General features: G+C 40.4%; 1 protein-coding gene across 1 annotated transcript in view; it reads right to left on the bottom strand.

Moving 5' to 3' along the window:
• Positions 1 to 7,361: 7,361 nt before the first annotated feature.
• The window catches only part of PDE11A (phosphodiesterase 11A), a 145,675-nt gene continuing 127,766 nt past the window's right edge, over positions 7,362 to 25,270 (bottom strand). Inside the window, exons 22-24 of the mRNA XM_009278683.1 lie at positions 23,973 to 24,043; positions 21,015 to 21,098; positions 7,362 to 7,523 (exon numbers count right to left, since the gene is read on the bottom strand). Of these exons, the coding sequence (XP_009276958.1) occupies positions 7,362 to 7,523; positions 21,015 to 21,098; positions 23,973 to 24,043 (317 nt within the window). The remainder of the gene's footprint in view (positions 7,524 to 21,014; positions 21,099 to 23,972; positions 24,044 to 25,270) is intronic.

Here is a 25,270-nt window from a genome sequence, read left to right on the forward strand (position 1 = left end):
GTGCAAATGGGAGCTGGTGCCTGGGAAAGGAACCGCGTCCTCTGTGTTTGCCTGCCATTTTCTGTTCCCTTTCGTGCTTTTATCTCCCGAGTAGTGAAACGGGCTGTTTAGTGGCGATTCACTAGGGCTGCAGCAAAATAAGGGTGGCCAGCAGGTCGAGGGAGGCGATTCTCCCCCTCTACTCCGCTCTCGTGAGACCCCACCTGGCGCACTGCGTTCAGCTCTGGGGACCCCAACGTAAGAAGGACATGGGCCTGTTGGAGCGAGTCCAGAGGAGGGCCACAAAGGTGATCAGAGGGCTGGAGCACCTCTCCTATGAAGACAGGCTGAGAGACCTGGGGTTGTTCAGCCTGGAGAAGAGAAGGCTCCGGGGAGACCCTATAGCAGCCTTGCAGTACCTGAAGGGTAACTGAAGTACAGGAAGGCTGGAGAGGGACTTTTTACAAGGGCCTGTGGTGATAGGCCAAGGGGTAATGGCTTTAAACTGAAAGAGGGTAGATTCAGATGAGCCATAAGGAAGAAATTCTTCACTACGAGGGTGGTGAAGCACTGGCACAGGTTGCCCAGAGAAGTTGTGGGGGCCCCATCCCTGGAAGTGTTCAGGGCCAGGCTGGATGGGGCTTTGAGCAACCTGGTCTAGTGGAAGGTGTCCCTGCCCATGGCAGGGGGTGTGATTCCAAATCAGCTCGAACAGGCCGCTCCTCCTAAAAACACTGCCTAGACCTGAATGTTTGCCCCGTTTCAATAAGTCAGGCAGCTGGAAAGAATAAAGAGTAAAATCAAAGTGAGTTCACTGATTTTTTTTCAACTCGTTTAATTTATTTCTAAAACTTGCGTAATAGACTTTAAGTTCTCTCCAGGAGTAAGTGGTAGTGCAAAAACAGGCCTTAAGCTAAACATGCAGTCTTGGAACACAGGCCAGAATTTTATTGGTGTCGTGGGCTTTTTGAACATGAAACATCCCCTTTACAGCCTATCCAGATCCAGAGTTTGTCATGGCTGATGGAAGGAAGGACGTTTGTACCTTAGCACAATCTGCCAGCTTTCCTGCAGCTTTAAAAAAGTAGAATAAATGATATCCCACTTTTCTGTAACTATTTCAACAACGTACTTGTTCTTTGGAAGGATTTTTTTTTTCTCCCCACGGTATTTCTACTGAACAATGATACGTCCAGTATCACAGACTGTATAATCTGTGTAATTTCTGTACATGTAAATAGCTCTGTTAAAGTTGCCAGCCAAATTTGGTTTCTGGTCATTCCAGACTAATGTCAAGTGTATCCAACGAAGTTAGGTTTGCTCGCAGGAACGAGTGCTGCAAGGTCAGGTTTCAACAATTGTATCATCTGGGCTGCTCAGTCGCATGTGTTTTCATGCTCTTCTATTTGTGTGATTCAGTAATCAATAGATGCAGCTCTGATTCATCCCGACAAGGTGTTTTCAAAGAAAAATAATAATTAAAAACCACAGCAAACCATTAAAATGATTTATTTTTTTTTTTAGAGAGACCAAGAAAACCAAGATGTTCATTTCAAAAACATGCTTTAAAAAGCTGAATCAGCATTGTTTGATCTACTAAAGCAAAACAATGAGGGTAATGGTCTAAAAATGCAAAAAGGAAAAGAGTGCAGAAGTCTTCAGTTACACATTTTGAAAGTATGTAGGATTCACTTGCATTAGAAAATACACACAGTATTTCTGTACGTGTCAGTTGTTTTCCATAGGCAAAGGTTCAAAGCTTATAATGGTATTCCCCACACACCTGTAAGATGCAGTGGCCAAGATGCTTATAAATTGGTAATTAAATACAAAGTAATCCAAGAACAAAAAGGTAACAAGCAATACACAGTATGTAATCCAATACTGGCACATTCAAGTGATGGAAATCTCTGGAGTCTCTCATTTCAGCTGATTTATACCTCCCACTTCATTGTTATGTTAGAAACCATTCACATGATTTTACTCTTAAAAATCTTCCGTTTCTTTGACAAAGCCAATAAAAAACCTTCTTGCTCTACGTTTTCTTGCCCAGAACACTCTAAGCATTGGAAGTGTCTGTTAATATGTTTTACATAACCTTGAAATAAACCTGTTCTAAAATTTCACTCAATGGAAAAACAATCTATCAGTAACTAAAATTGTTTTAATTTTATGAAGGGAAAATAAATATATGGCCTGTAGACTACAGCAAACCTAAAATGATTTATTTTTTTTTTTAGAGAGACCAAGAAAACCAAGATGTTCATTTCAAAAACATGCTTTAAAAAGCTGAATCAGCATTGTTTGATCTACTAAAGCAAAACAATGAGGGTAATGGTCTAAAAATGCAAAAAGGAAAAGAGTGCAGAAGTCTTCAGTTACACATTTTGAAAGTATGTAGGATTCACTTGCATTAGAAAATACACACAGTATTTCTGTACGTGTCAGTTGTTTTCCATAGGCAAAGGTTCAAAGCTTATAATGGTATTCCCCACACACCTGTAAGATGCAGTGGCCAAGATGCTTATGTATTGGTAATTAAATACAAAGTAATCCAAGAACAAAAAGGTAACAAGCAATACACAGTATGTAATCCAATACTGGCACATTCAAGTGATGGAAATCTCTGGAGTCTCTCATTTCAGCTGATTTATACCTCCCACTTCATTGTTATGTTAGAAACCATTCACATGATTTTACTCTTAAAAATCTTCCGTTTCTTTGACAAAGCCAATAAAAAACCTTCTTGCTCTACGTTTTCTTGCCCAGAACACTCTAAGCATTGGAAGTGTCTGTTAATATGTTTTACATAACCTTGAAATAAACCTGTTCTAAAATTTCACTCAATGGAAAAACAATCTATCAGTAACTAAAATTGTTTTAATTTTATGAAGGGAAAATAAATATATGGCCTGTAGACTGAAACACTCCTATTTTTCTACTAGGATTAATTCATCTAAATATTACACATGAGATTAGGCACTGCTGGTTGCAGTTTTCAAAAATAGTTTGTGAGTACTAGTATTGGCTTTGTTGATAACTACAGGCACATTATGAGATTGCAGTGCACTCTAAGAAGGAGCAATTGGCAAGGTCACCAGTCTAGAAAAAAATGCAGCTGCTGTACCAAGGACACCATCTGAAGGAATACCTGAGCTAAAATGAAACACATGCGTCTACTCTACAGCTATTTTCTGCAGGGCACAAAACATACGAGTGACCTTGTCAGCAAGATCCCTGGCCCTGCAGATAGCAGGGGCTGGCTGTGACAGAGCTGCATGGGGAGTTCAGTGTTAATTGCCGCATGAGACATCCAGTTTAAACTTCTGTGAGCTACTGCTGCCTGACCTTGTAAGTGTGATTCTGCTTTGGAGCAAGAACAAAACCGTGTCCTGACAGAAGCTGATGTCTACATCTCAATCACGTTCTGTTGAAGCTGTTCTGTTTTGCCTGTAGGTCCCAGGCTGGGAGAAAGGCAAAATGACGGGGCACTTTCTGGGGAAATTGTCTGATTTGACTATTTGAACTATGGCCAAAGACACCTCTTGGACGTCTCGTTCTCAGGCGGTGGGAAACCCTTCTTCTGTCTGAGCCACAGGAGAGCCTCTACCACAGATGCTCCTCGCCTTGAACAGTGCTTGGTTTTCTGGTGAGGTCACAGTGTTGTGTTGCGCTTTAATCTGGGAGGATGCACATATGAACCCCTCCTGAGCTCTTCCACCAAAGCCAGTCTGCTCTGTGCATCTCCCAGGCGTGAAGCAGATAATTGGGGCTGTACCCCGCAGCCGTCCCATCTTCCTGCTGGGCACATGTAAAGGGCTTTGGCAGGAGGGCAGGAGACAAGCCCACCCTTGTGACTCCCCACAGTCTGGTGGGACAGGTGCACCTGCAGTTCGAAAGCCTGCTCCAAACCAAGTAGGAGTTGAACGCCAGGCTCCTTCTGATTACCCTACACAATGTTAGCAGTTCTGCTTTTTTTTTTTTTTTGGTAAGGAAAGGTTGATTTTGGTAAGGGGTCTCACAGGTGGGAATGCTGAGTGGAATTACTGTGTGGCCTGAACTACCTTTGAGGATGGGGATGAAGACACACAGGTCTTCTCCTGAGCATTTTCTGCTAATAAAGTGAGGGCCGCTGGCAGACGCCTGTGAGACCTCATGGCGTGTAACACATGAGACAGGAAACCCGACTGAATTCAGGCTGCGGTTAGCACTAGTCAGGAGGACACCTAGAAAAAAAGGTATTGCAGTTGAACCAGCTCGAAGCACCTTCGGGGGAGAATGAAGCCCGTGTGACCCTATGGATGGTCCATGTGCTCACCACATTTTAGCACTGGAATTGTAAATGCTAGAGCCCTCATTCAAGGCAACGTTTCTGCTAACAGCCAGGGCAAATAAGTGAGGACTCTCCTATTGCTGAGGCAGACTAGTGTGCATTGGGGCATCTCCATGGAAAGGCCAAGCAGCGCTTTACTACCACTGTCCTGGGGTAACGGTGGGGTCTCCGTCCTCTTCTCACATGCCCTTTAATTTGTCCTCACCTCTTGTGGACCTGTGTTTTATACGCAATCGCAGAACTAAGCTGATTTCAATGGGGTTTGAGCTTTGCTTGTGCAGTGGGCAGGGAAACAAGTAAAAGATGGAGAATTCCCGTTTAATATCCTACACAGGCATCTATCCTGTGCACATCTTGGAAGAGTTTGGCAAAACTGACTGAAGTACTGGGAAAATGTTTCCCTATCTGAAATAATGAAAAGCAAATACAATTTCTCTCTGTCAAGCTTGTAAGCGCTAGCTAAAAAGTGTTTTCCACCATCGAAAAATATGAGGAACTTGGAATGTATTTCTTTACTGTACTGCGTACTTCCACAAAGAATCTTCTTTGTCTCTCAAAAATGCAAATCTTTTGTGGATTCCTAAGCTGAGTGTTAAAAAAAATTATTATAAGATTTTAATTTATTTTTTAAGATTGAGGTATAGCACTTTCAGAGACCAAATGCTGTTCTGAGATGCACTACTGGTTTCAGTAGGGTTGCTTCGTTTTGCCTGAGAACAATTTGATAAAGATCTAGCCGTGCTCTCTCATTTTCTTCCTTGTGATGGAGGAACAGAACCATAACATTAGTCAGCAGTTTCTGAATTTTGACCCACAATAGCAAAGATACCGAAAGACAGGAGAAATAGATGGAGGCAATTACAAACAGTCACTTGATTGATGGTTGACATTGTTAGAGCTTCAGCTGTATGTCAGGTTGCGGTGGTGCTGAATCCCCATCCCTGCCAGTGGGTGTTGCCATGGGCAACAGCGCACTGAAGCCAATAAAATGAGAGGAAATGAGGGGAGACTCAACCTTGGGGGGAGCTGTAGGGTATGCGCTATAAATTACGTTATACTTAGCAAGATGCAATATCAAAATTCAGGAAAGCTGTGTGTACCTGCCAGCAGCACTATGTCAGTTCCTAGTATCTGTTTCTCCCATAAAGTACGTCTTATAAGTTTTGTATGGCTTGCTGCTTACTATCCTGCATCTGTCTTTATTCAGGGAAGAAAGAAGTGGTAAAATAATAGCAGAAACATTTCCATTTGGTGCATGTTTTCACTGCTGTGCAGTCTGCATTTCTGCTCCTTCCCTGCTTCTTTCTGCTAGAGAAAGTGATGTGGTTCAGTTGCGTAATAACAGATTGGCTTGCAACAGTACTGAAATTTCCAGCTATTCTCCTAGACACATGATTAGTAGCACAGAGGGTTTTTGTTTTGTTGTGTTTTTTTTAAAGAAGTGATCAGCAGATTTGTTGTTTCTGTTTGATTGTCAGACAGATGTAGTCAGCTTTTCAAAGGCGCTAACGACTCACTTTCCTTAGAAAGGAGGAAAGCTCTTTTTAGCATCTGGTCAGCTGGGCCAGGTTCTGATTTCCATTAAGTTGGTGCCAGTTCAAGGTAATTCCACTGAAGTAAGTGGAGTTTGGCACAGGTGTAAAACTAAAAATTCAGCTGTATTTTCTGCTGCCAGACAACCCTATATTTAGAATCCCATTTTTCATGGAGTACAAAGGCTTTTTTTTCCCTATGAATGGGAACTTGTAAGCACTGCAACATGATCCCTCTTGTGTCCGGTCATGCAGCAGAGAAAGCACCCTCAAATCATAGATCACAGTTTCGCTACACTAGTGATCTTTGCACTAATGGAAAGAGACCAACTTTCAGGTAATACTGGTGTTATCACACAGAACTAGACACGATTGGTTTTGTTTGAATCATGTTTGATTAGATTTTTATGAACACCACCACCACGGACGTCTACATCTCAGCCTTGACTAGTGGTGCGCTAGCTGTAATAACAGCATCTCAAAATTGTACTGAAAGAACTGCAAGAGAAGTAAGAGGTAGTCAGTCCAGTATGATGATATTCTTCCTCTCCACCATTTCAAAATACTAATTTCAACTGGAAATTATACTAGAAAGGCTTATCCGTGGTCCACTTTTCAATGTAATATAAACCTGAAGCACAAGGCAACAGATTTCCTTTTTTATTTGTATTCTATTTTCATTAAAGCCCATTAATCTTTTCCTTAGGGGACACTCTAATTTAAAAAAAAATGAATGTGTTAAAAGAGCATTTTTTAAAAGAAAAAAACCCCCCACCTCTAAAATTACCATGCAATATTTTGCCTTTATGCAAACTTCCCCTTGCTGAGAAATTTACGGCATTGTTAATATGAATTTCTCAGGGAAGCAGGGATAGGTTGGTGTTTTTAAAGATAATAAAGTTTGTTTTTAAATGTAGCAAAGGTAGGCAATTCTAAAGGCCCTGATCAATCACTAAGAAGCTTTGTTGTAAAAAAATACTTCTTTAGAATACAAAGCAGGCTTTTCAGAACATTCAGGCATAAAAGAGGAGGGAAGAGTGAGAGAGGAACATCACAAAAGCAGGCATAATTGATTCATAACATGTACTGAAGAGATGCAAAACAACAATGTAATTACATACTAATTCTGTTTTCCTGCAGCTCCTTGCATATGAATTGACCAGCTTGCATCCCACTTCTGCTGTGTATTATTAATTTTATTAAGCTGTAAGTTCTTATATTTCAGTCTGTTGTCAGCTTTACAGATTTTTACAGCAGCAGTTGAAATGTAGTGGAGCTGAATGAATGCTTCTTGTGCTAAGTCTTCCGTGTCACTCCAGATACCAGCGCAATCTCACCGCAGGCCTTCCTTTCAGTCCCACTAAGCCTCCCAGTAAAAGCAAACTATGCTGCCATCAAGATAATATCCAGTCAATTAAGCATGTCTGTGAAAGCATTTCTTAAAAAAATGGTGGGCCTAAGCTTACGAAAGCCTTTTGGACAGCTCTTACCGTAAAGCGACACTGACGTTTGCAGGCTTAATTTATGTCTTTGAGAGACATGGTAAAGCTAGAGGAAAAGGAGGACAAGGATGCTGCCTGAGAAGGAAGTCTTTTTTGGTGCAGCTCCTCCCATTTACCTCTATTTACTGCCACGGAGTCCAGCATAGGCTTCAGTTTCACATTCAGCTTCACTAGACACTGGAAGAAGATGTTAAAAAAAAAGAGGGTGAGAGAAAAAATACTGAGAGCATTTCCACTCCTCTGATGGACAGTCCAGGGAGTAACAGGGTAAAAAGAGTTTAATATGCACCATGCCCCTACCCTCCTTGCCCCCAGCTGTAAACTCCTGTGTAGGTAAAGCTTGTTGTTCCCATTGAGATCTCTTTATCTTACTTGTTTTACCTGAGGCTTTAAGTAAGCCACCAAAAATGTCAAAAAAGCACATGAGGTAGCAGAATTGCTGCTCAACTAGTTTAGCTTTGTAATCCTTAAAGATAGTCCTTTTGAGCCATCCCCCAGGTGCCTGAGGCTATCTGGTTGCTGGCATCTATGAGCAGGAGGTCCACTGGTTGGATGACGAGTTGCACAAAGCTGAAATAACTTTCAGATTCTCCCTAGTGCTAGATTCTTGCTTCCTATAGATGAGTAAACCACAACAGTACTGTGCTTTCCAAAGCTGGCAAAAAATCCATTTCTCTGTGCTCAAAATAAAGAAAAAATGAGTTTTCTTTTTAGATTGCACGGCAATCACCTATTTTATACATACCCAATCCAAAGCTCACAGAAGCCAGTAAGAATCTTTTATCTGGTTTCAGCTGGCTTCGAATCAGCCCCAAAATTCTATAATCTCTGCACACCTTTGCTAGACGTTTATTTTACCTTCCCCTTTAGTATCAAATATTTATGCGGAAAGACCACAAGTGCTTCACTTCGTTTTGTCCCTACATTAAAGAGAGGCAGAACCTCATTAACAGCAGCAACCCGGGTGTGAAGAAAGGGTTAACCAGTTACCTCCAAAGCGGTCATGTAATGTGCTCTTTCAGGACAGAGGACTATTACTCTTTTGCAGCTTTTTTGATTAGCAAGAAGTGGGTTTTGCTGAGAGTTGGGTATCATGCTTTCTCTGATAGCATGGAAACTACGTATTTGTCATTTGAAATAAAGGGTTGGTGCAAGGAAAAAAAACGACAGAAGACAGCAAAAGTTCTTCTAACAGTGCAGAAAATTATTAAGGAAAAGAAAGGAAAGGGGACGCAGGTACCTTTACAGTTGATCATTTTCATTATTTGCTTTAAATAGCAGGGTTAACAGCAACCACTTTAAATGGTCCCCAGAGCTCAGACACCACTAAAGAACTGGATATTTTTATAGCTAGTCTGCAAGCCGTGGGAGCTTGGTTAGCTACTGAAGTAAGTCTTGGTAGATTTTAATTGTGCTATTATATGATAATTAAGGGTTAATGGCCTGATTTTAAGATGTGCTGAAAACTTGCAATTTCAGTTGTCTTCAGTAGGAAATATGAATGCTCAGCACTTCTGAAAAATCATGCCATGAGTAAGTAGCTGATCTGTGTGGAACTTGAAGCAAATCCGCTTGAAATTATTTCCTTAGAATATGGCACAGACTGGGCAGATAGTTTTGCAACCTTGGGCCTGGGGTAAGAGGCAGAGTTTACTGCAGTCTCTGCCACACATAGTATTGTGTGCTGGTGACATTTGATAGAACGGACGTGGATTTATAACATTTCCATCACCGTGCCTCAGAGCTCCCCATTTTAGCTCTTTATTTTAGACCATTGTGCATTCCTCAAACCTGGTTTGGCAGAGTCCAAAACAGAGGGGCAGTAATACATCACAAACACCTGAAAATACCTGAAAAGCTCACTGCTGTTATCATTAGCACCTGCGTTACCACTACCAACTCTGTGTCTAGAGGTAGCACATTAGATACGCAACTCGACAGCAACTTAGCAGATCCTTTCTGTGCAAAGCCAGCGTCCATCCACTGGCAGTTAAGCTTGCTGGTATTTCTTAAATCTCGAAAAAGTTTTCGTGAAGTATTTTTCCAATATACAATTTAGATTTAAAAACCAAAAATAATCAGTGTGTTTCAAATGTCTCTAAGCGCAAAGACGGCATTCCACATTCACACCCGGTCAGCCCCAGGATCTGTGAGCACAAAATGCAGCACAGTCTGTTCCCATCATAAATGCTATACCAGCAACCTATACCTGCTACAGGCAACGCAGAGGAGAAGGAGCTCATTGGGACAGTGGACTTTGTCTCAGTGTGGCTCTGCAGCTCTAGGCTATGTCTGTGTCCTTCCTGTACTTTTTTTTTTTGCCAAGACTGACCACAAGACTGTGATGTTTTCAATCCTAGTGCCAGGGAGCAAACGCAGAGGCCTGGGCATGACCTACTGCTGTGCCCATCCCTCCAGGCCTAGGCAGGTGCCACGCTTTTATGGTAGGAGACAGCCCCTCACGTACAGTGCCAGGAGGATTGTGAGTGCTCGAGCTGCTTAGATCAATCAGCTTTGCGTCTGCTACAGCAGAGACCAGAAGCCCAAGTAGATTGGGAATGGATTCAAGAAGCACCCACACAGTTCAACAGCAATCACTGTATCTTATGAGCTGTAAACACATTTTAAATCCAAAAGTAAAATACATATATTTCTAAGAAATATATACCTAAGTGCGTATTACAGAGTCTAATAACCCAGGTGCAACAGAGGTTACCAGGTAAATAACAAGAATGGTTAACTAATAACATTAACTTTGACAAAATAAATTGAGTATTTAAGAAAGAATAAACCATGTCTTTAATATTCAGTTTTACAATAGCACAAACAATTAATTCTATTGAAAGCTTATAAAATACATAGTGTAATTTTAAGAAACTTTATTTTGTTACACATTAGTTCAGATTAGGGATACTCGGCAGTGCAGATGGTGCACTTGGTCTATAAAATGTTTTTATTCAGACATTGATTTGATGTTTAAACAGTGCTTCTGTATTTAGTGTCCTTTCACTTTGGGACTCTTTCATTCCGATCTAGTCTTTTAATTAAACCAACTACTATAATTCCTATGGAAATTAGCTTTTATTTTATTTCTTCCAGCTACCAAAGCATTTCAGTAGGATTTTTCTGATACAAAGTACATAAATTGGATTTTATTTCTGCTTGAGCTGTAATTAAAAACTCATTTGATTACTGTATATCTGGCTCTGTTTTAATTATTAAACTCCAGTAATCAATTTTCTTTTATGAAGCTTCTGGGAAATTATCTCAAAAGCAACACATTTCTCTCCCTTCTGGCAGGCTCTCGACCATTTACTGAATTACATTCATAGCACCTGTTCCTGATCCGGATTAAACCACCAATTTATTCCCAAACCTATTTAAGTTTATTTGGCTGTAGCCTAGTCAGGGTTTTCTACCTCCTGGCTGCACTTTTTACTTTCCATTTTATTGCATGAAACCCCCTTGATGTACTGCTTCTCCAGGCCGCTATTTTTGATGCATGCCTCTTACGAACAGCTTTGCTAGTGATCTGTCTAATTTGGTATCCAGCTTCTTAACACTCAATTTATTATTTGCTTTAGTAGGAAGAGGCTTGGTCTTCAACAGCTGTCTGACATGGGACACCAGCACATAAAGTCATAGCTCCAGAAACGCCCTTTTTCCTCATCCCTCCTTGGTGCAGCAGGCGGGCTGTGAGCTGGCGGGCAGCCAGCTGGGCACGGGGAGAGGGTGAGGGAAGCCCTGCCTGGGGGAGTTCCAGTCTCTCCGCCTGGGACCTCGGTGCCCGCTTGCAGTCCTTCCACTGCAATGCAGCTGCCTTGCTACACGGCAGTAGGTACAGGATTGGTGACCCTTCCCATTTTATCCCCTTTGCTGTAAAAGCTGTTCTTAATCGCAGAGTGATAAAGCGTGCTGGAAGAGCGGTCATGCTGGTGGCCGTGTGCTCCGGCGTTAGGAAAAGCCAGATAGGTTTGCAGTTCCCTTCTGCATCCATGTATTACCTCAGATGTGTGACTAAGCTGTTTCTCAGAACGTTACTGTACAGCACTGACTTTTTCTTACCACCTTCAATAATGTAGGTATCTTTTGTTACTATGTACTGCTCTGTCCACAGCATACTTTTACAAGGTATAGCTCCTCTTACATCTAAGCTCCTCCAGTACAAGAAAAGGTTAAAGGCACTTCAGCAATACATTGTGTGCACCTGGGAGAGGGGCAGAGCTGCCTGAAGGGAGAGCTCAAAAGGGGGAGAGCGTGACATAGGAAGTTATTTATGGGAGAAGGGAGGGAGCAGAGAGTGTTTTTTCTAGGGTATAGAGATGTATTTCTTAGGTATATTTTGCTAGATAAAGCATAGAAAATGCAGAAATAGTAGAAGTAGCAACAAACCCCCTTCGGGGAGAGGGCGATGGGTAGCAGTGGAGGCATCTGCCTCCTGGGTTGAAGGGGGGTGGTGGGGGAGAGGACTTCATCTGCCACATCACCTTCATCTCTGGGAAAGGATGTTATCTGAAGCAGCCAAGATGCAGCACAGATGTGGCCAGAGTCTAAACTATTGCTAAAGCAAATACAACATTTTGTTGTATCCTAAGACTAATACCAAATCCTTTTAAGGAGGAGCACGATATGCCCTAACTTACAAACACTGCAGAACCTCCAGAGTATATACTTTTTTCTCTTTTTTTTTTTCCCCCCTGGAGAATATCATCCAAATATTGACCAGTTCTGACCTTGGGAGATTCTCATCCAAATATTGACCAGTTCTGACCTTGCTTAACTTATGAGCTTTGACAAGCTCACGGAAGTATGGTTGTGGGTCTAATATTTGTAAAGTGAGTTTATGGAGTAAGACCATATAAATTCATTTTTATGACTGAGCACATATCAAAAAGTTATAGGTCTCAGTGTTCACTCTACTTGGAACCCGGTGGTTTCTAATGAATCACTTTTATTATGTAGGCAGTTTCTGAGTTAGAAGGGAGGACTAGTGACCGAGAAGCCATAGGGATAAATTCAGACCTGGTGTAAGCATATGAAGCATTGCTGAAGTCAAGAGAGTCGTGACCAGTTACAACAAAGCTGAATTGGACTCCTGAGTTTTGCTGAAGTGGCTTTCACATGAGAATACATAGGCCAAAGGTGAGCCATCTGTCTGAAAGTCCTTGAACTTCAGATTAGTTCAGATAAAAGGGAACCTGTACTGCAGTCAGCCACAGATTTGATCTTCATAATACAAATACTTGATGGCCAAAAGTATTTCTGTATATATGCCTGTGTATTAAAAACAAAAAGACTGCTAAAATTCTACGTTCTATAGGTAGAATACAGAAGATAAAGCGATACAGAGAAGATACAGGGATTAACTTCTATGAACTTTTGACTGTGTGCATATATAGATTAATTATTTGCCCTACTGATTCAGGGACATATTTAATCATTATGTTCCAGAAAAAATTACTGTATTTGGGAGAAGGCTGAGTTCATGAAAAAAAAAAATTACTGCAATCTCCTCATAGTTGAAGGGAACTTTGTTTATTCCTTCTAGGGCTTACTGAGGAGGGGTCCAGATCATCAAGTACATAATGCATCAGTGCATTACTTTTGCATTTCTGCCAGGGAATTTTTTTCTGATGCCTAAAAATGTAATTAGATGAAATAAATATACTACTAACTCCCCTGACAGAAAACAGGGGTTTCTTTTATCTTCTCTACAGAAATTTTTAGCAGTGTGGAAGGAAGCTAATTGTGACTGGAAAGGGATCTAATACATGCACAAGTGTTCAGCTCTTCTGCTATGAATTAGGGCTATGTTTCTTTTTGGTGATGGTACACTAGCAAGAATAACGCTGCACTCCTTTGTAAGTAAACATGCATACTATAGAGGGATGATTATAAAGTAAGATTCTCCACTGGTGAAATGTGCCAGGTACTTCAGGGAGGAAAATATGTACAGAGCTCCTGGTAGCCAAATGTGCTCTGACCAGTATCAAGCATGCTATGCACTCAAAGGGAAAGAGTAATACCGAAGGACTGGGTACCTATTGAAGTAGCTCAACTGATGTGTTGCTATAGCTGCAAATGATTCATCTGTTCATAATAATTTCATGAAACCAAGGGTTTGCTCAGAAGAGTTATTATTTCATAAACAACGTCTTATTTTGCTCTGCTGTTTATGGTTTTGATTCTACGTCTGTAGCATGCAAGAGACAGAATGTTTCTAACTCTCTTCCTTTCAACATTTTAACCAAGCAGCTGATCAATGTCTTCTGCCTTGCTATTAAATGGATTTTGAAAAACTCTTCAAACCGTATCAGTCTCATATCCTTATTTAGTTCTTTGAATTTGCCCTCAGCTGGGAATTCTGCAGGCAACTGTGATTCTGTTGTGTTAAACACTTACTTGAAGTGTTTCATCCATCATCATTTCTAGTCCTTTTCTGATGCAATGTAGTTTGTGCTTTGTCTTTCTTGAAAACTGAATGTCAGTTAAATTATCCATTTATCTTCTTTCAGATTTGCTGTACAATTTGAGTTCCCTCTATTGGCTGTCTCTTCTACCTTAGCTGCCAACTTTTCAATCTACTTCCTCAGATCTTTATATACATTTCCATACATGACTGCACGTCCTTCGCAACACATTGGGCAGATAATTCTAAATGAGACAGCAACAGAAATTGTAGTATTATGAATTATTCACTTTTTCTTACAGATCAGGCTGAAAGCCTTTAGTGAAGCTTAGCTTCACTAAAGTCAATGGCAAATGTTGGTTTTTCTGTCCTCTCCCAAATATCTTTGTTGATGACCTGCCCTTTCAGTTGAGACCTTTTTGGCATAAGATGACTATCGGAGAAGTAAGTTGAAGTACTCTTGTTTGAAGGGAAAAAATACTTGTTTTTGCTGTGCCTTCTTCTAAGCGATTTGGGAAAACTTGTAAATTCCTAAAATTGTTGATAGTAATACAATGTTTCATCAATAATCTCACCAAATTACAAAAATCCTAGCAAAAATAATGTTCTGTTAATTTCCAAAAGCAAAATGAATCCCTCCCTGCTCTCAGGAAACAAAAAAAGAGGATCAGGATCTTTGTGCCCATTGTAAAAAGGTGTTCGAGTTACTCATAGACACAAAAATCCTTGCTCTGAAACCACCAAAACTATGCCCCTTCCATATTACACTGTGAAATAGTGACTGACTTAGAAGGGAATTGCAAATAAAAGCATTCTTTCTTCTTTTCCTGGTTTTTCTTTATTGTATAGCTCTTCTTCACCTTTTCTCTCGACGAGTACAAAAGGAGCAGAAAAAACCAGACCCGTAGGTTAAGGGCATGAGGTAAGAAAAGGTAAGAAAAACAGTTTGCCGACGCTTATTCCATTATTGGAAGTTGCAATACAGTCAAAGTATCTGAGTTTTCTGAAAGTTCAAGAGAATTCATTCTGGGTGGCCTCATTTAGGTTCATCAATAGTAGACAAGCAACAAGGCAACAAAAGCGCTGAACCTAGTCGAGTTCCTATCTCAAGGCTACAGAAAGATCCTTCTGCAGTGCCAAAATCTCCTCTCTCTGGGACAAACCCTTATTCCTAATGTAATCCTTAGCTACCAACTCCCCCCAGCACTGGCATTTGGCCTGATTAAGTTTCCTCTAAAACAAATTTCTTACAAACACAGCAGAATATGTTGCACCTGCTCTTCCTTGGATAATATTACCCCCTGGATTTCAACACAAAGTGAGACTAATTTGATCTGCCAACGTCTGTGCAGCCTCAGTCCATGGTGTATCACATAACTGCATCCTGAGCCTATCTGCCTTACTAATCCTTGTCAGCCAGGCAGTCCCAGGAAGCACAGATGCATTATCTCTCACTCTCTGTGTCCAAATCAAATATCAGAAATAAGCCCTGCCAAAAGCGTGCATCTTTATGGTATTCTTTAGGATCTATTGAAAGTTATCCTCCTCTTCCCTCAATGTGCTACAAAGGAAAAGCTGATTTCAATGGGAATCACACAGAGCTGATCAAATTGCTTCCTGTGAACACATTTTTTCCGAATAGCTTAGTCCTGATTCCCCTTTTTGTTTTTTTGCTTAAAACACTTCTCAACAACTTGCGACCATATTTCAGGGAATGTCTATATGTTGCTCACGGTGAACAGCTCACTACCTAGTGCTATCCCTGCCCCCTGACTAGTTGCAAACTTAAAATAGAACAGCAGTGCTCTGACTTTTGCAGCAACCACCCCAGGTATGGGTGAATGGTGGGTACAGTAAGCCACTTCCAAAATGTTCATACGGATAAACTATTCCTCATTAAATAATTTTAAAAGTTTTTCAGCTCTGACTGTGTAGAGAGGACAGAAGCACCTGAAGGAAAACATCACTGTTTTGGCTGCATCCAGTGACTTTTGCCTGAGTAAGGACTAAGCCATCCCATACAGTCCCTTCTAGGCAAGCAGGACTTCTAGAGGAGCGGTCCAAAGCCTGAATTTCTTATAAATATTTCCTTATACAAAATTGTAATTGAAGGAATGAGGGAAAGGAATAGAAGTGGTAACTGAGGAAGGGCTGCATCAGGACATAGCAGTGTAAGCATGATTCTTAAAGCATACCTTTTCCTCCTTCTCTGCAAAGGAATATTAAAAGATTCATCTGCCTTATAATTGTAACTAGAGTACACACTTTGTAAAAAAAATCACTGTGTGTGCATATCCTCTTCCAATTCAGGTGTCAAACTCAACTCTTGAACTGGAGAAGTTAAAGCACAGAGGTAGCCATGATGGTTGGAGATTTCTGTGTATTTTTTCTATGCTTTGTAGAGGCTCTACCGTTTATGATAACCTGTGCATTTAACGTATGCTTACAAGCAGAATAGATGCTTTTGCAGCTACATCATCATACTCTAAAGATAGATTTAATTACAAGGCCAGACATTATCTTCTGTAGGAAGACAGGCATATCAGAGCTCTTGGAGTCGTAGACAGAGTGATTAGATTTCTTTCTAAGTACGTCAAACAATGTGATAAAGAAGGACTCTGTCCCTGCACATTCCGTTCAAAACATTTAAAGTACTTGCTAGGCTAAACATAACTGTTTCTACTCTTTCCAGATTCCCCCTAGAATCTTAGATGAAGTAATGCAAATTCACTTCTGTAGATACTATTATGTGTTTAATGCTCTCAATACCCAAGAAAATCTTGAATAGCACTAAAAATAGCACTAAAATGGAGCAGTTCAATGGAGCACCAAGGTAGAGGTGAGCAGGGCAATCTCAGGCACGCATAAGTTGCAAAAGCCATGAGCTTCTTTATCTTCCACAAAGACATCTCCCTTAAATTTAAATAGCTGCTGTCATCGTCACTGACTACCTGACTATGTATTTATCTGCCCAGAAGCAGAGTGCACGGCCTTTGGCCCTGCTATTCATAGCGTTACTGTCTCTGCCTAACAATGCTGTGAACAGAGCTGGGCTTCTGTTAGCATCTTTTGTTTGATGGGAATCGCTGAAGCTTTGATGTTGTTTGTGAGAAAAATAATGATTAAAAAGAGTAAGATCTTCACTCTCCCACTCTGTCTGCTCCCCACAGAGAAATCTAATCTGAGTTGGGAAAAATCTGTGACTGATCCTATCTTAGGTACACACAAACCACAGAATCCAGGAGAGAAATCTGTTAGTGTTGAAACTCCTAGCATCTCTTTACTGGAGAGTCAGAGAGGTAATTTGTCTTAACGATCAAAATTCTGTTTCCTGTTACATGAACATATATGTCCAAATAGGTACATAATACTTTCTCTGTGTGGTGAACACAGCTGTCAGTGTAGCCATAGTGCTTTATTTTCAGCGGGATGTCTTAGATTTTCTGCTTTAGTTGCATGTGCTTTGCCTTTATAGAATATTCTACCAAAAAGAAGGGGATGATTACTTCATACTGAAGCTACATTAGTAGATTTGAAATGCTCTACAGTTCCAAAAATTGTGTTTTTCTATAAATTATTATTCTAATAAGCTTGTTTCTCATCTCTACTGATGAACTCTTCTCTTGCTGTCATTTTTGAATGAACAGCAAATGCAGTAAAGTGTGACTAAAGCCCCTAAAATCAGAGCTTCAGAGTAAATGGGTGGCTGTTCTGCTACTCAAGGCAAAAACTCCACTGTCACATAAAAATACTCTGATCAGTGATCACTACAGTAACAAAAAAGTAAATTCAATAAAATTATAATGTCCCAAGTGTAATAAAAAGCAACGAACAAAAAAAATTGGGAAGCTTTTATCTTCACAAACCTTTGATCCACAGTGTGAAGGAAACAGATTTGATTACTAAGGTATTTTGAAATTGGAGGTAGCTTGATTCCCACATTGAGCAGCAGATGTAGGAGAGAGCAAGGGAGCAGAGCCATGGCTTACCTTGTGCCAAGAGCAGAGTCAGGCTTACAGAGCAAACACAAAAAAGTTTTGGATTTAGACACTTGGATATGGGAAATCTAGCTATGTATAATTCCTCATTTTTTTTTATATCTCCAGCTATCATTATATATCTATATTTAGCTTCAAGCTCCACATTAGCTTATGATGTAGCATGTTTTGTATATCTTTAACCTTCTTTCTTCCGGGTCAGATGGGCATTCCAAGGGGCAGTCAAACAGGATTACTAATGGAAGGTGCACAGATCTTGAGGATTTGCTAGTCACCTGTAAACCTTCTCACAAAAAGGGGCCAAACTCAGAAAACAGTTCCAGCCAGGTAAGCAGAGGCACGTGATACACATCCCCCAATAAAGGAGACTTCATTATCTTTTACTTGGAAGAAGAACTGCACCTCAAAGGGGGGTTTCTTGAGCTACCTTAAGGAAATGCAGCGAGCAGAGCAGATGCATAAGGAGGAAGTGGAGCCAAATCTCCCCAGAAGACTGATCAAGTCCCAAAGAATGTTTCAGAACAGAAAAAAAAAATAAAGCTAGGAAGGCCGCAAGTCTCTAAAATGCTCTGCAAAGTTTATATACTGTTTTAAGTATGAAACATTCCTCGTGGGCACTCTGGCATGTAGCCTAACTCATAAGCTTCGACTGTGGAGAAGATATGGTTTGTTATAGTACTGTCAGTGGCACTGGGGTGGTGTCAGACCACTCCTGGAAGTTTTGGCTGTGAAGTTCCTTCCGCATTGCATACTTCAGACATCCGCAGCTGCCAAGAATAGCTCACTCTTGGGAACTACTGTGAGCAAAGAAAATTTCAGGGGGTTCTGCTGATCTCCTGTCTGACTTTAATGGGAGTTGCCAGCATTCACTGGTTGCTGGGACCATCTCTACTGCGTGGGTGTCAAATAAAACAGAGCACAGCATTAGGTCCTGCTGTAGCAACTGCGTTGGTATGGACGCACGCATTCCTCACAGAGGTCCCTTCAGGGCTCTGGATGCTAGGATCTGCGCACACGGATTCAGGACTTCTAATCACTAGCATGGAAAAAATTACATGCGAAAGCCTTGATTTTGTTCTCTACGGCTTAATGTTGTAATTTTGGTATCACAATGTGTCAAATGTTTATGTCAAACATACGGTTTTTATAAGCACTATGCTAGTGAGCTATATAAGTACCGCTAAGATTTTACTAATTTGTCAGCTGCCACTCTGCCTCTTTATGTTGCATTTGTAATGATGTAACCCATTCTATCCCCACATGCAGTCCCTACAACGTATTACAATGGCTAGAATTTTAAAGAATGTATTTGGAAAGAAAAAGAAATCTAGGACTTGGCCATAGTTGTAGTGTTCAGCCAGCCCTAAATGGAGGATTTACAATGCCTGAATACACTGCTGTGATATGTGTATTGAGGTTTGATTAAGCTGGATATGAAAATTAAAACTTGGCTTCATATTGAAGAGAGAATCTCCCGCAGTGTGATACGATGACATCAAGTTTTCTGTTTACCCCTAAGGCTGGTGTTGCAATGACTTCCAGGTTTGATGGTGTCTCTTTTCTAAGTTGTTGAGCAGCAGGCTAATAGCTGCACAGCATGATGCAAAGACAGCAGAAAGCAGGGAAATCAGATGTGAATATATTCCCCAGAGATCTCCTGCTAAGATGGAGCTAACTAACCAGAGCTTTAGTGCTCAGATGTAGTCTTCTCATGCAGAGGACGGTACGATTGTCAGCTCTTCCTGCTTTATTGTACATTTTTGGATTACAGATGCTATTACAAACCATGAATTCTGGTATAATATGCATTCTAGTGTAACATGAACTATTACATAGAAAGGAACATTATTTTTAAAGAGTTTTCGTCCAAGGTCAGTTCCCCCCTGGCCCATATTGTCCAAAATGATCTCGCTATTTTAAAAAATACAGGTTTATTATCTTCTGTGCTTGCTTTGCCTTAATTGTTTGAAAGCCATAGATTTAGTTTATTTCATCATGACAAAGACTGACCTAAGAAAGGGACAGGATCTACTGGTAAAGCAGTAGCCCATCTCGCTGTTTACACAAGCGCATGTTGTCCATGTCACACAACACGAGTTGCTTTTGCTGCTGGGCAGTCACTTCATTATTGCCACAGTGGCAGCCTCAGATGCTACAAGGTATAGAGGGCAGGGGAAGCACATCATCCTTCTTGCCTCATTTGCTATTGGTGACACATCTGGTCTGTAAAATGAAAAGGAACTGCTACTCCATTATTGTGTGTGTGTAGGGAAGCTACATTCAGGCAGAAGTTCAACAGTTTAATGTTAACATGGCAGCTGGTACCTGCTTCCCAGCTCTTGGCTTCGTGTCATCACTGACTCATTCATTGCTCAGAGATGTGAGGCAGTTTGGGGTGCAGTGGTAACAGGGAGAACTTGTTGCAGTTCCCAAAAAATACCTAGTGAGAACATCCCCACGTTTTCTCAGATACCAGTGGCCCAAATGGCAGTCTTTAGTGGCATAAGGCAGTCTGTGTGGTTTCAGTGAGTAGGAGGAAGACTGGCTGACACAGTTATTGATGGTTAAGTTTCTATAGTGTTATTTTCCATTTATCATCCTGCTTGTCTATCTCTGCTTTCTATACATAGAAGAGAGAAAAAGTTAAAACGGTGATGCTTATGTTACACAAGTCAAATTCTGAAGCTGGTTTAATCCAAAAAGAGAGAAGCATTATTCTGGTCATCTATAGCCCTAATAAAGTAGTACTTGAGAGCTTATACATCTTATACCAAGCACCCATGCAGTTTGTGTAGAAGCACGATTAAAAGAATGAACTCCAAGTTAAACAGCACACAGGTTAAACCTCAAATCATTTGTCACTGACCTTAAAGGCTTGGCCTACAGTGCCCCTTAACAGTTTGGAAAGGAGCCAGAAGGGAGTGCAAAGGCTCAGCCTTGAGCTTCCCTTTGGGTCACACATATTCAGACAGGCCTGACAGCAGCACCTAACAAGGTCGTCCCTCTGGCACCTCTCTGCAGAGCACTCCACACCTTGCCATGATGAGAATCAGTTTGTCTCAAACATAATAAAATAAACAGTTGCCCTATCAGCTTTTATAACTTAGAGAGGAATTATGTTTACAGATATTACCACCACCTTCAGGGAATCTGAAGATTTCTGGATAGAATTCAGACTTTCGGTAAAGTCAAAGAAAGATAAGAGTGCAAACAGCCTTCAAGTCTTCTCTGGACTCTACAGGAGCAGTAAGTAAAAATTACCTCATATAATGGCATGCAGATGCTATCAATCCACTCGAGCTGCAACCTGGGTAGTTCATCTTTCCTGTTCCGATCAAAAATGGCCTGAATTGAGAAGGGAACAAAACTGTCATGCTTTATTACACTGGAGTATTTTACAGACACATCATCCGGCACTTCGGAGCTATGATCAAATTCTCACAACCAGAACACCTTGTAAACCGTAATCAATCTTTGCAGCAGTCTCCCTACTGCTTTGTCTGGCATGAAAAATAAACTGTTTATTTTCAATTCTGTTTTGAAATTTGTAGGCTGAATGTATTTGAATTTTATAATTCTGTGATGTAAAAGAAATGCTCCGCAGTTGGAGTTGAGCTGGTAAGAAACCTCCTGTAGAAATGTAAAGCGGATACCTTTGAGTAGAAATTTCCCTTTTCTCACATAGGGTTTTCCAGCTCGGCAAAATGAACAGTGATGGATCTGGGCTGGCTCCCTCCCTCCTAGTTATAGACCCTTTCTGCAGAACCAGCCATGTCTGTGAATCCAAAGGGCGGAGAATCAACGTATCCGTTTTGGGAGCAGTTATCAATTTGTTCCACTGGAAGCAGCCTAATTCACTGCTCACGGCACTCCCCCAGAGAGGAGATTATAGAAGTTGAAGCTGATATTTAAGAGGCTCAATTGTTGGCTGAAAGGAGATGGAAGAAACAGAGTTCTGAAGAGTTTGAACGTGAGTTGAGTTTCCTTCATACCCTGCCTGACATTACTTGGGTCCATCAGCTTTCCGTCTACAGGATTTTAATCCTCCTTCTAATGGTCATCCATACCATTTACCAAATGCCTTTTTTAACTCTCTGAATATGCCAAGTTTTAAATCTTTCTGTCTTTTTCTGTGGAAAGTCTGTTCTTATTCTGGGCCCATGTCCTCAAGGCTGATGTCTCCTGAGAAAACTTACTTTCCTTCTGTACCTTCTAGAAACTCCAGACTATACATATTACATTACATTAAATGTCTGGCTGAATTCTTCTAGTTGTAGCCTGCTCTTTCTGACATAAACAGGTATCACACAATGTATCTAAATAAGACCAGGAGGTAAGATTCAAGGACTCTGTGATCTTAAATGAGAATCTTGGGTTTGATTTTGGAGGATTCTGTATTTCCTATTCAAATAATTTTGAAAAATCCTGTAATTTTCAGATTGTTATAAGGACAACACAAGAAAAAAATCCTTGATTTGTAAGATAAGAGAATATCACATTATCTTGCTGACTAACAACTCTCTTATCTAACTAGCAGCAATACCTATCTGGGTGGCTTGTCATAGCGATATGTCATGAAATACATCAGCATTTGATCTTGTTTAAAAATTCCTCATTAATGTGGTAAAACTCTACATGATTTTGACCCTTAGCCATCAACTATTAGAAGGGATGAACTTTGTGATTATTTCCTGGCCTTATCTCCTAACATAAAACACTTAATACATCAGTTTACTGGATTCTTTGAAATTGTGAAGAGCCAGAGAGGAAAATCTTCTTTCAAGCTGTATGGCTTCAAAGCATCCTACATGTGGCCCACAAATTACTGTATTCCTTGGTGCAGACTGTACAGCCCAAAGGAAGAGTCAGAGTGCTCCTATGATGGAGGAAATACTGAAGATATTTATAGCAATATGCTCTTCTATCCCACCTGTCTAGGCTGTTGGATGCAGATTTTCAGAAGACATGAGTCCAGAAGAAAGCTCTGGCTTTTGTCTTTCTCTGCACTTCTACCAAGTCTACAGTATGTCCAAAATGTAGATGTAATAACACACCTTAAAATAATTCTTAAGGTTGCTGGACCTGGGCCATTTGCACTGGAATTCATTGCTACTTGAAGACTGTAACATTAATGTATGTGTTGAAATAAAATTACTTCCTATTATGCTTCAATAGCATGAGAAACACATTTTGCAAATTTCATATACAAGGCAGGAAAGGCACTTATACCATATTATATGGAATGGTACTTGCAGTTATTCAGGTCTAGATTTGGTCTCAGAATTGTGAATACCATGACTGACTGATTACTCTTCTACTGGACTATAGCTACCATTTTTTCTGAGATGTACACACAGAACTACTATAGGAAAGAAATCCATTAATGTCCCAACCTCTGACAGTATACAAAGTGAAAAGCCATTTATTGTATCTGAGCATTGTTTACTACAAACTTTTTAACTATATTGACTTCATTACATCACCACAGGCTCATGTGTGAATATTATCAAAGTGAGAACAAGTCTGAGCCACTGGAATGGTCTTTTTATTTTTGGAAGCATAAGCATATTTGTGAATGGCTTGTAAGTTAAATTCTTTAGGATACTTTCTGTTACCCTTCTCCTGTTGCCTCCAGATAATGGCCTGTCAACATTTTGAGGTATTTAACCTGGATAAGGCTTTGTCCTCAAATTGTTCATTGAAAATCTTTATGTAACTTTTTTCTTAGTTCTTGTTTGATACTTTATACCCATCTGCCTATATTCCACTCAATACCAATTTATCCTTTCAATCCCAGTGTTACATTTAGTCATATACCTATAGAAATGCTTTTCAGCATTTGATACATCAGATAACACAGATGGACACAGCTGCAGCATAAAATAAATCTGACAGTTTTGATTTCCCTAAGTAGCTGGTGATTTTTTATTTGAATACTGTGTATTAAAAAGAGTACCTGTTGCTTAGAGAATTAACTGACAGAATAACCTTGGGAATAGGTACAGAAAATGGGGAGAAGGGCTCAATGCAAAAGTGACTGAGTTGACTGGAGAGCTTTTATATATGGCTCTAAATGCATGTCCTTTATTGGACAGAGCTTTTATTTATTCCAAGATTTTTCTTTACATACAAAATACAGTTATTTTTTCTGAATGAACCCAATGACATTTTCTTACCCTATTCGAGTTAGTAACTATTTCAGAAGTGATAAAAACTTACTGAAGGCGTGAGTTTGAGTTCAGATCTTTCTCTGTCTCCTTGTTCAAAGAACTCACTGGTTACCAGCTCAGCTGCCTAAAACATAAATCATGATAAAGATTAGAGTTCTTGCTACATAATTTTTAGGGTAATGAGTTCTTTCTCAGACCAGTACTTCAGCCTGTGCTTAACTGCAAAGAAGTTAATAGCCCCACTTACATGACTGATGTCAGGCACATGTTTGTACAGTTTTCAGGACTGGGCATACAGGGGGTATAAATAGCCATAACCACTGATAGGCACGCTTACCCCTTTTCGGTAAGGAATTGACTGGGGGAGTTACATTGCAATGTCGAGGTAGCACTCAATGCAGTTATATGCAACTTACTCAAATATTGAGAACAGAATAGAAAATTATAGCTTCTTGTTGGCATGCAGAATTATGTCTGTAAAAGTGCTTTGTAAAATGTGCAAAACTCTGCGTATTTACAGGCTGTTGCCCTATATAAACAACTTCCCTTGTCAAAGAAACTTAATTAACCAATAACCTCTGTTGTCTTAATTTAATGTGAAATCATAAAGGTTTTTTTCTGCACTAGGCTTTACTTTTTTCCCATGACTGTCATTACTATAGGATCTGAATATCTAAATATGAACTCAGATTGTGATTATCATATTGAATCAAAATCAAGAACTGGTGGGTTGGAAGTTGGAATGCGTCTTTCTGATTTTTGTGAATGAAGATGTTCTATTCAGCAGAGGTTTGTGCTTCGCAGAAGAACACAAGATTTAAAAACAAAATTAGTTATGGAAACAACAGGAATTTTAGGAAGTCAAACAGTGAGCAATCCTGATATAGTAGCCTTTACGTACTGTACTCTTCTCATGTGTGGGGCTTAGAAGATAGATATGTGTGACATCTGAGATGCAAAAAAAGGAAACTAATCTACTGAAGATGGCATTCAGTTCCTAAAGCTCCTGGTCATGCCTCCTTATTGTTTTCAAGTGTTTTCAAGCTAGGAAATGATATAATGTCAAGGCACAAGAGGGTGAACTAAGGAGTTTGGGGGGGGGCAACTTAAATGCCTCTATGCAAACGCACGTAGCATGGGGAATAAACAAGAGGAGTTAGAGACGTGCGCACGCCTGCAGGGGTATGACCTTATTGGCATCACGGAGACATGGTGGGATGGCTCCCATGACTGGAGTGTTGGAATACAATAAACATATTTGTGAATGGCTTGTAAGTTAAATTAGGGGGTGTCATGTCAATGACCAGCTGGAGTGCATGGAGCTCTGCCTGGGGCCTGGGGAGCAGC

The sequence above is a fragment of the Aptenodytes forsteri genome, unplaced genomic scaffold, assembly GCF_000699145.1.
Source record: "Aptenodytes forsteri isolate BGI_AS27 unplaced genomic scaffold, ASM69914v1 Scaffold257, whole genome shotgun sequence".
Lineage (NCBI taxonomy): Eukaryota > Metazoa > Chordata > Aves > Sphenisciformes > Spheniscidae > Aptenodytes > Aptenodytes forsteri.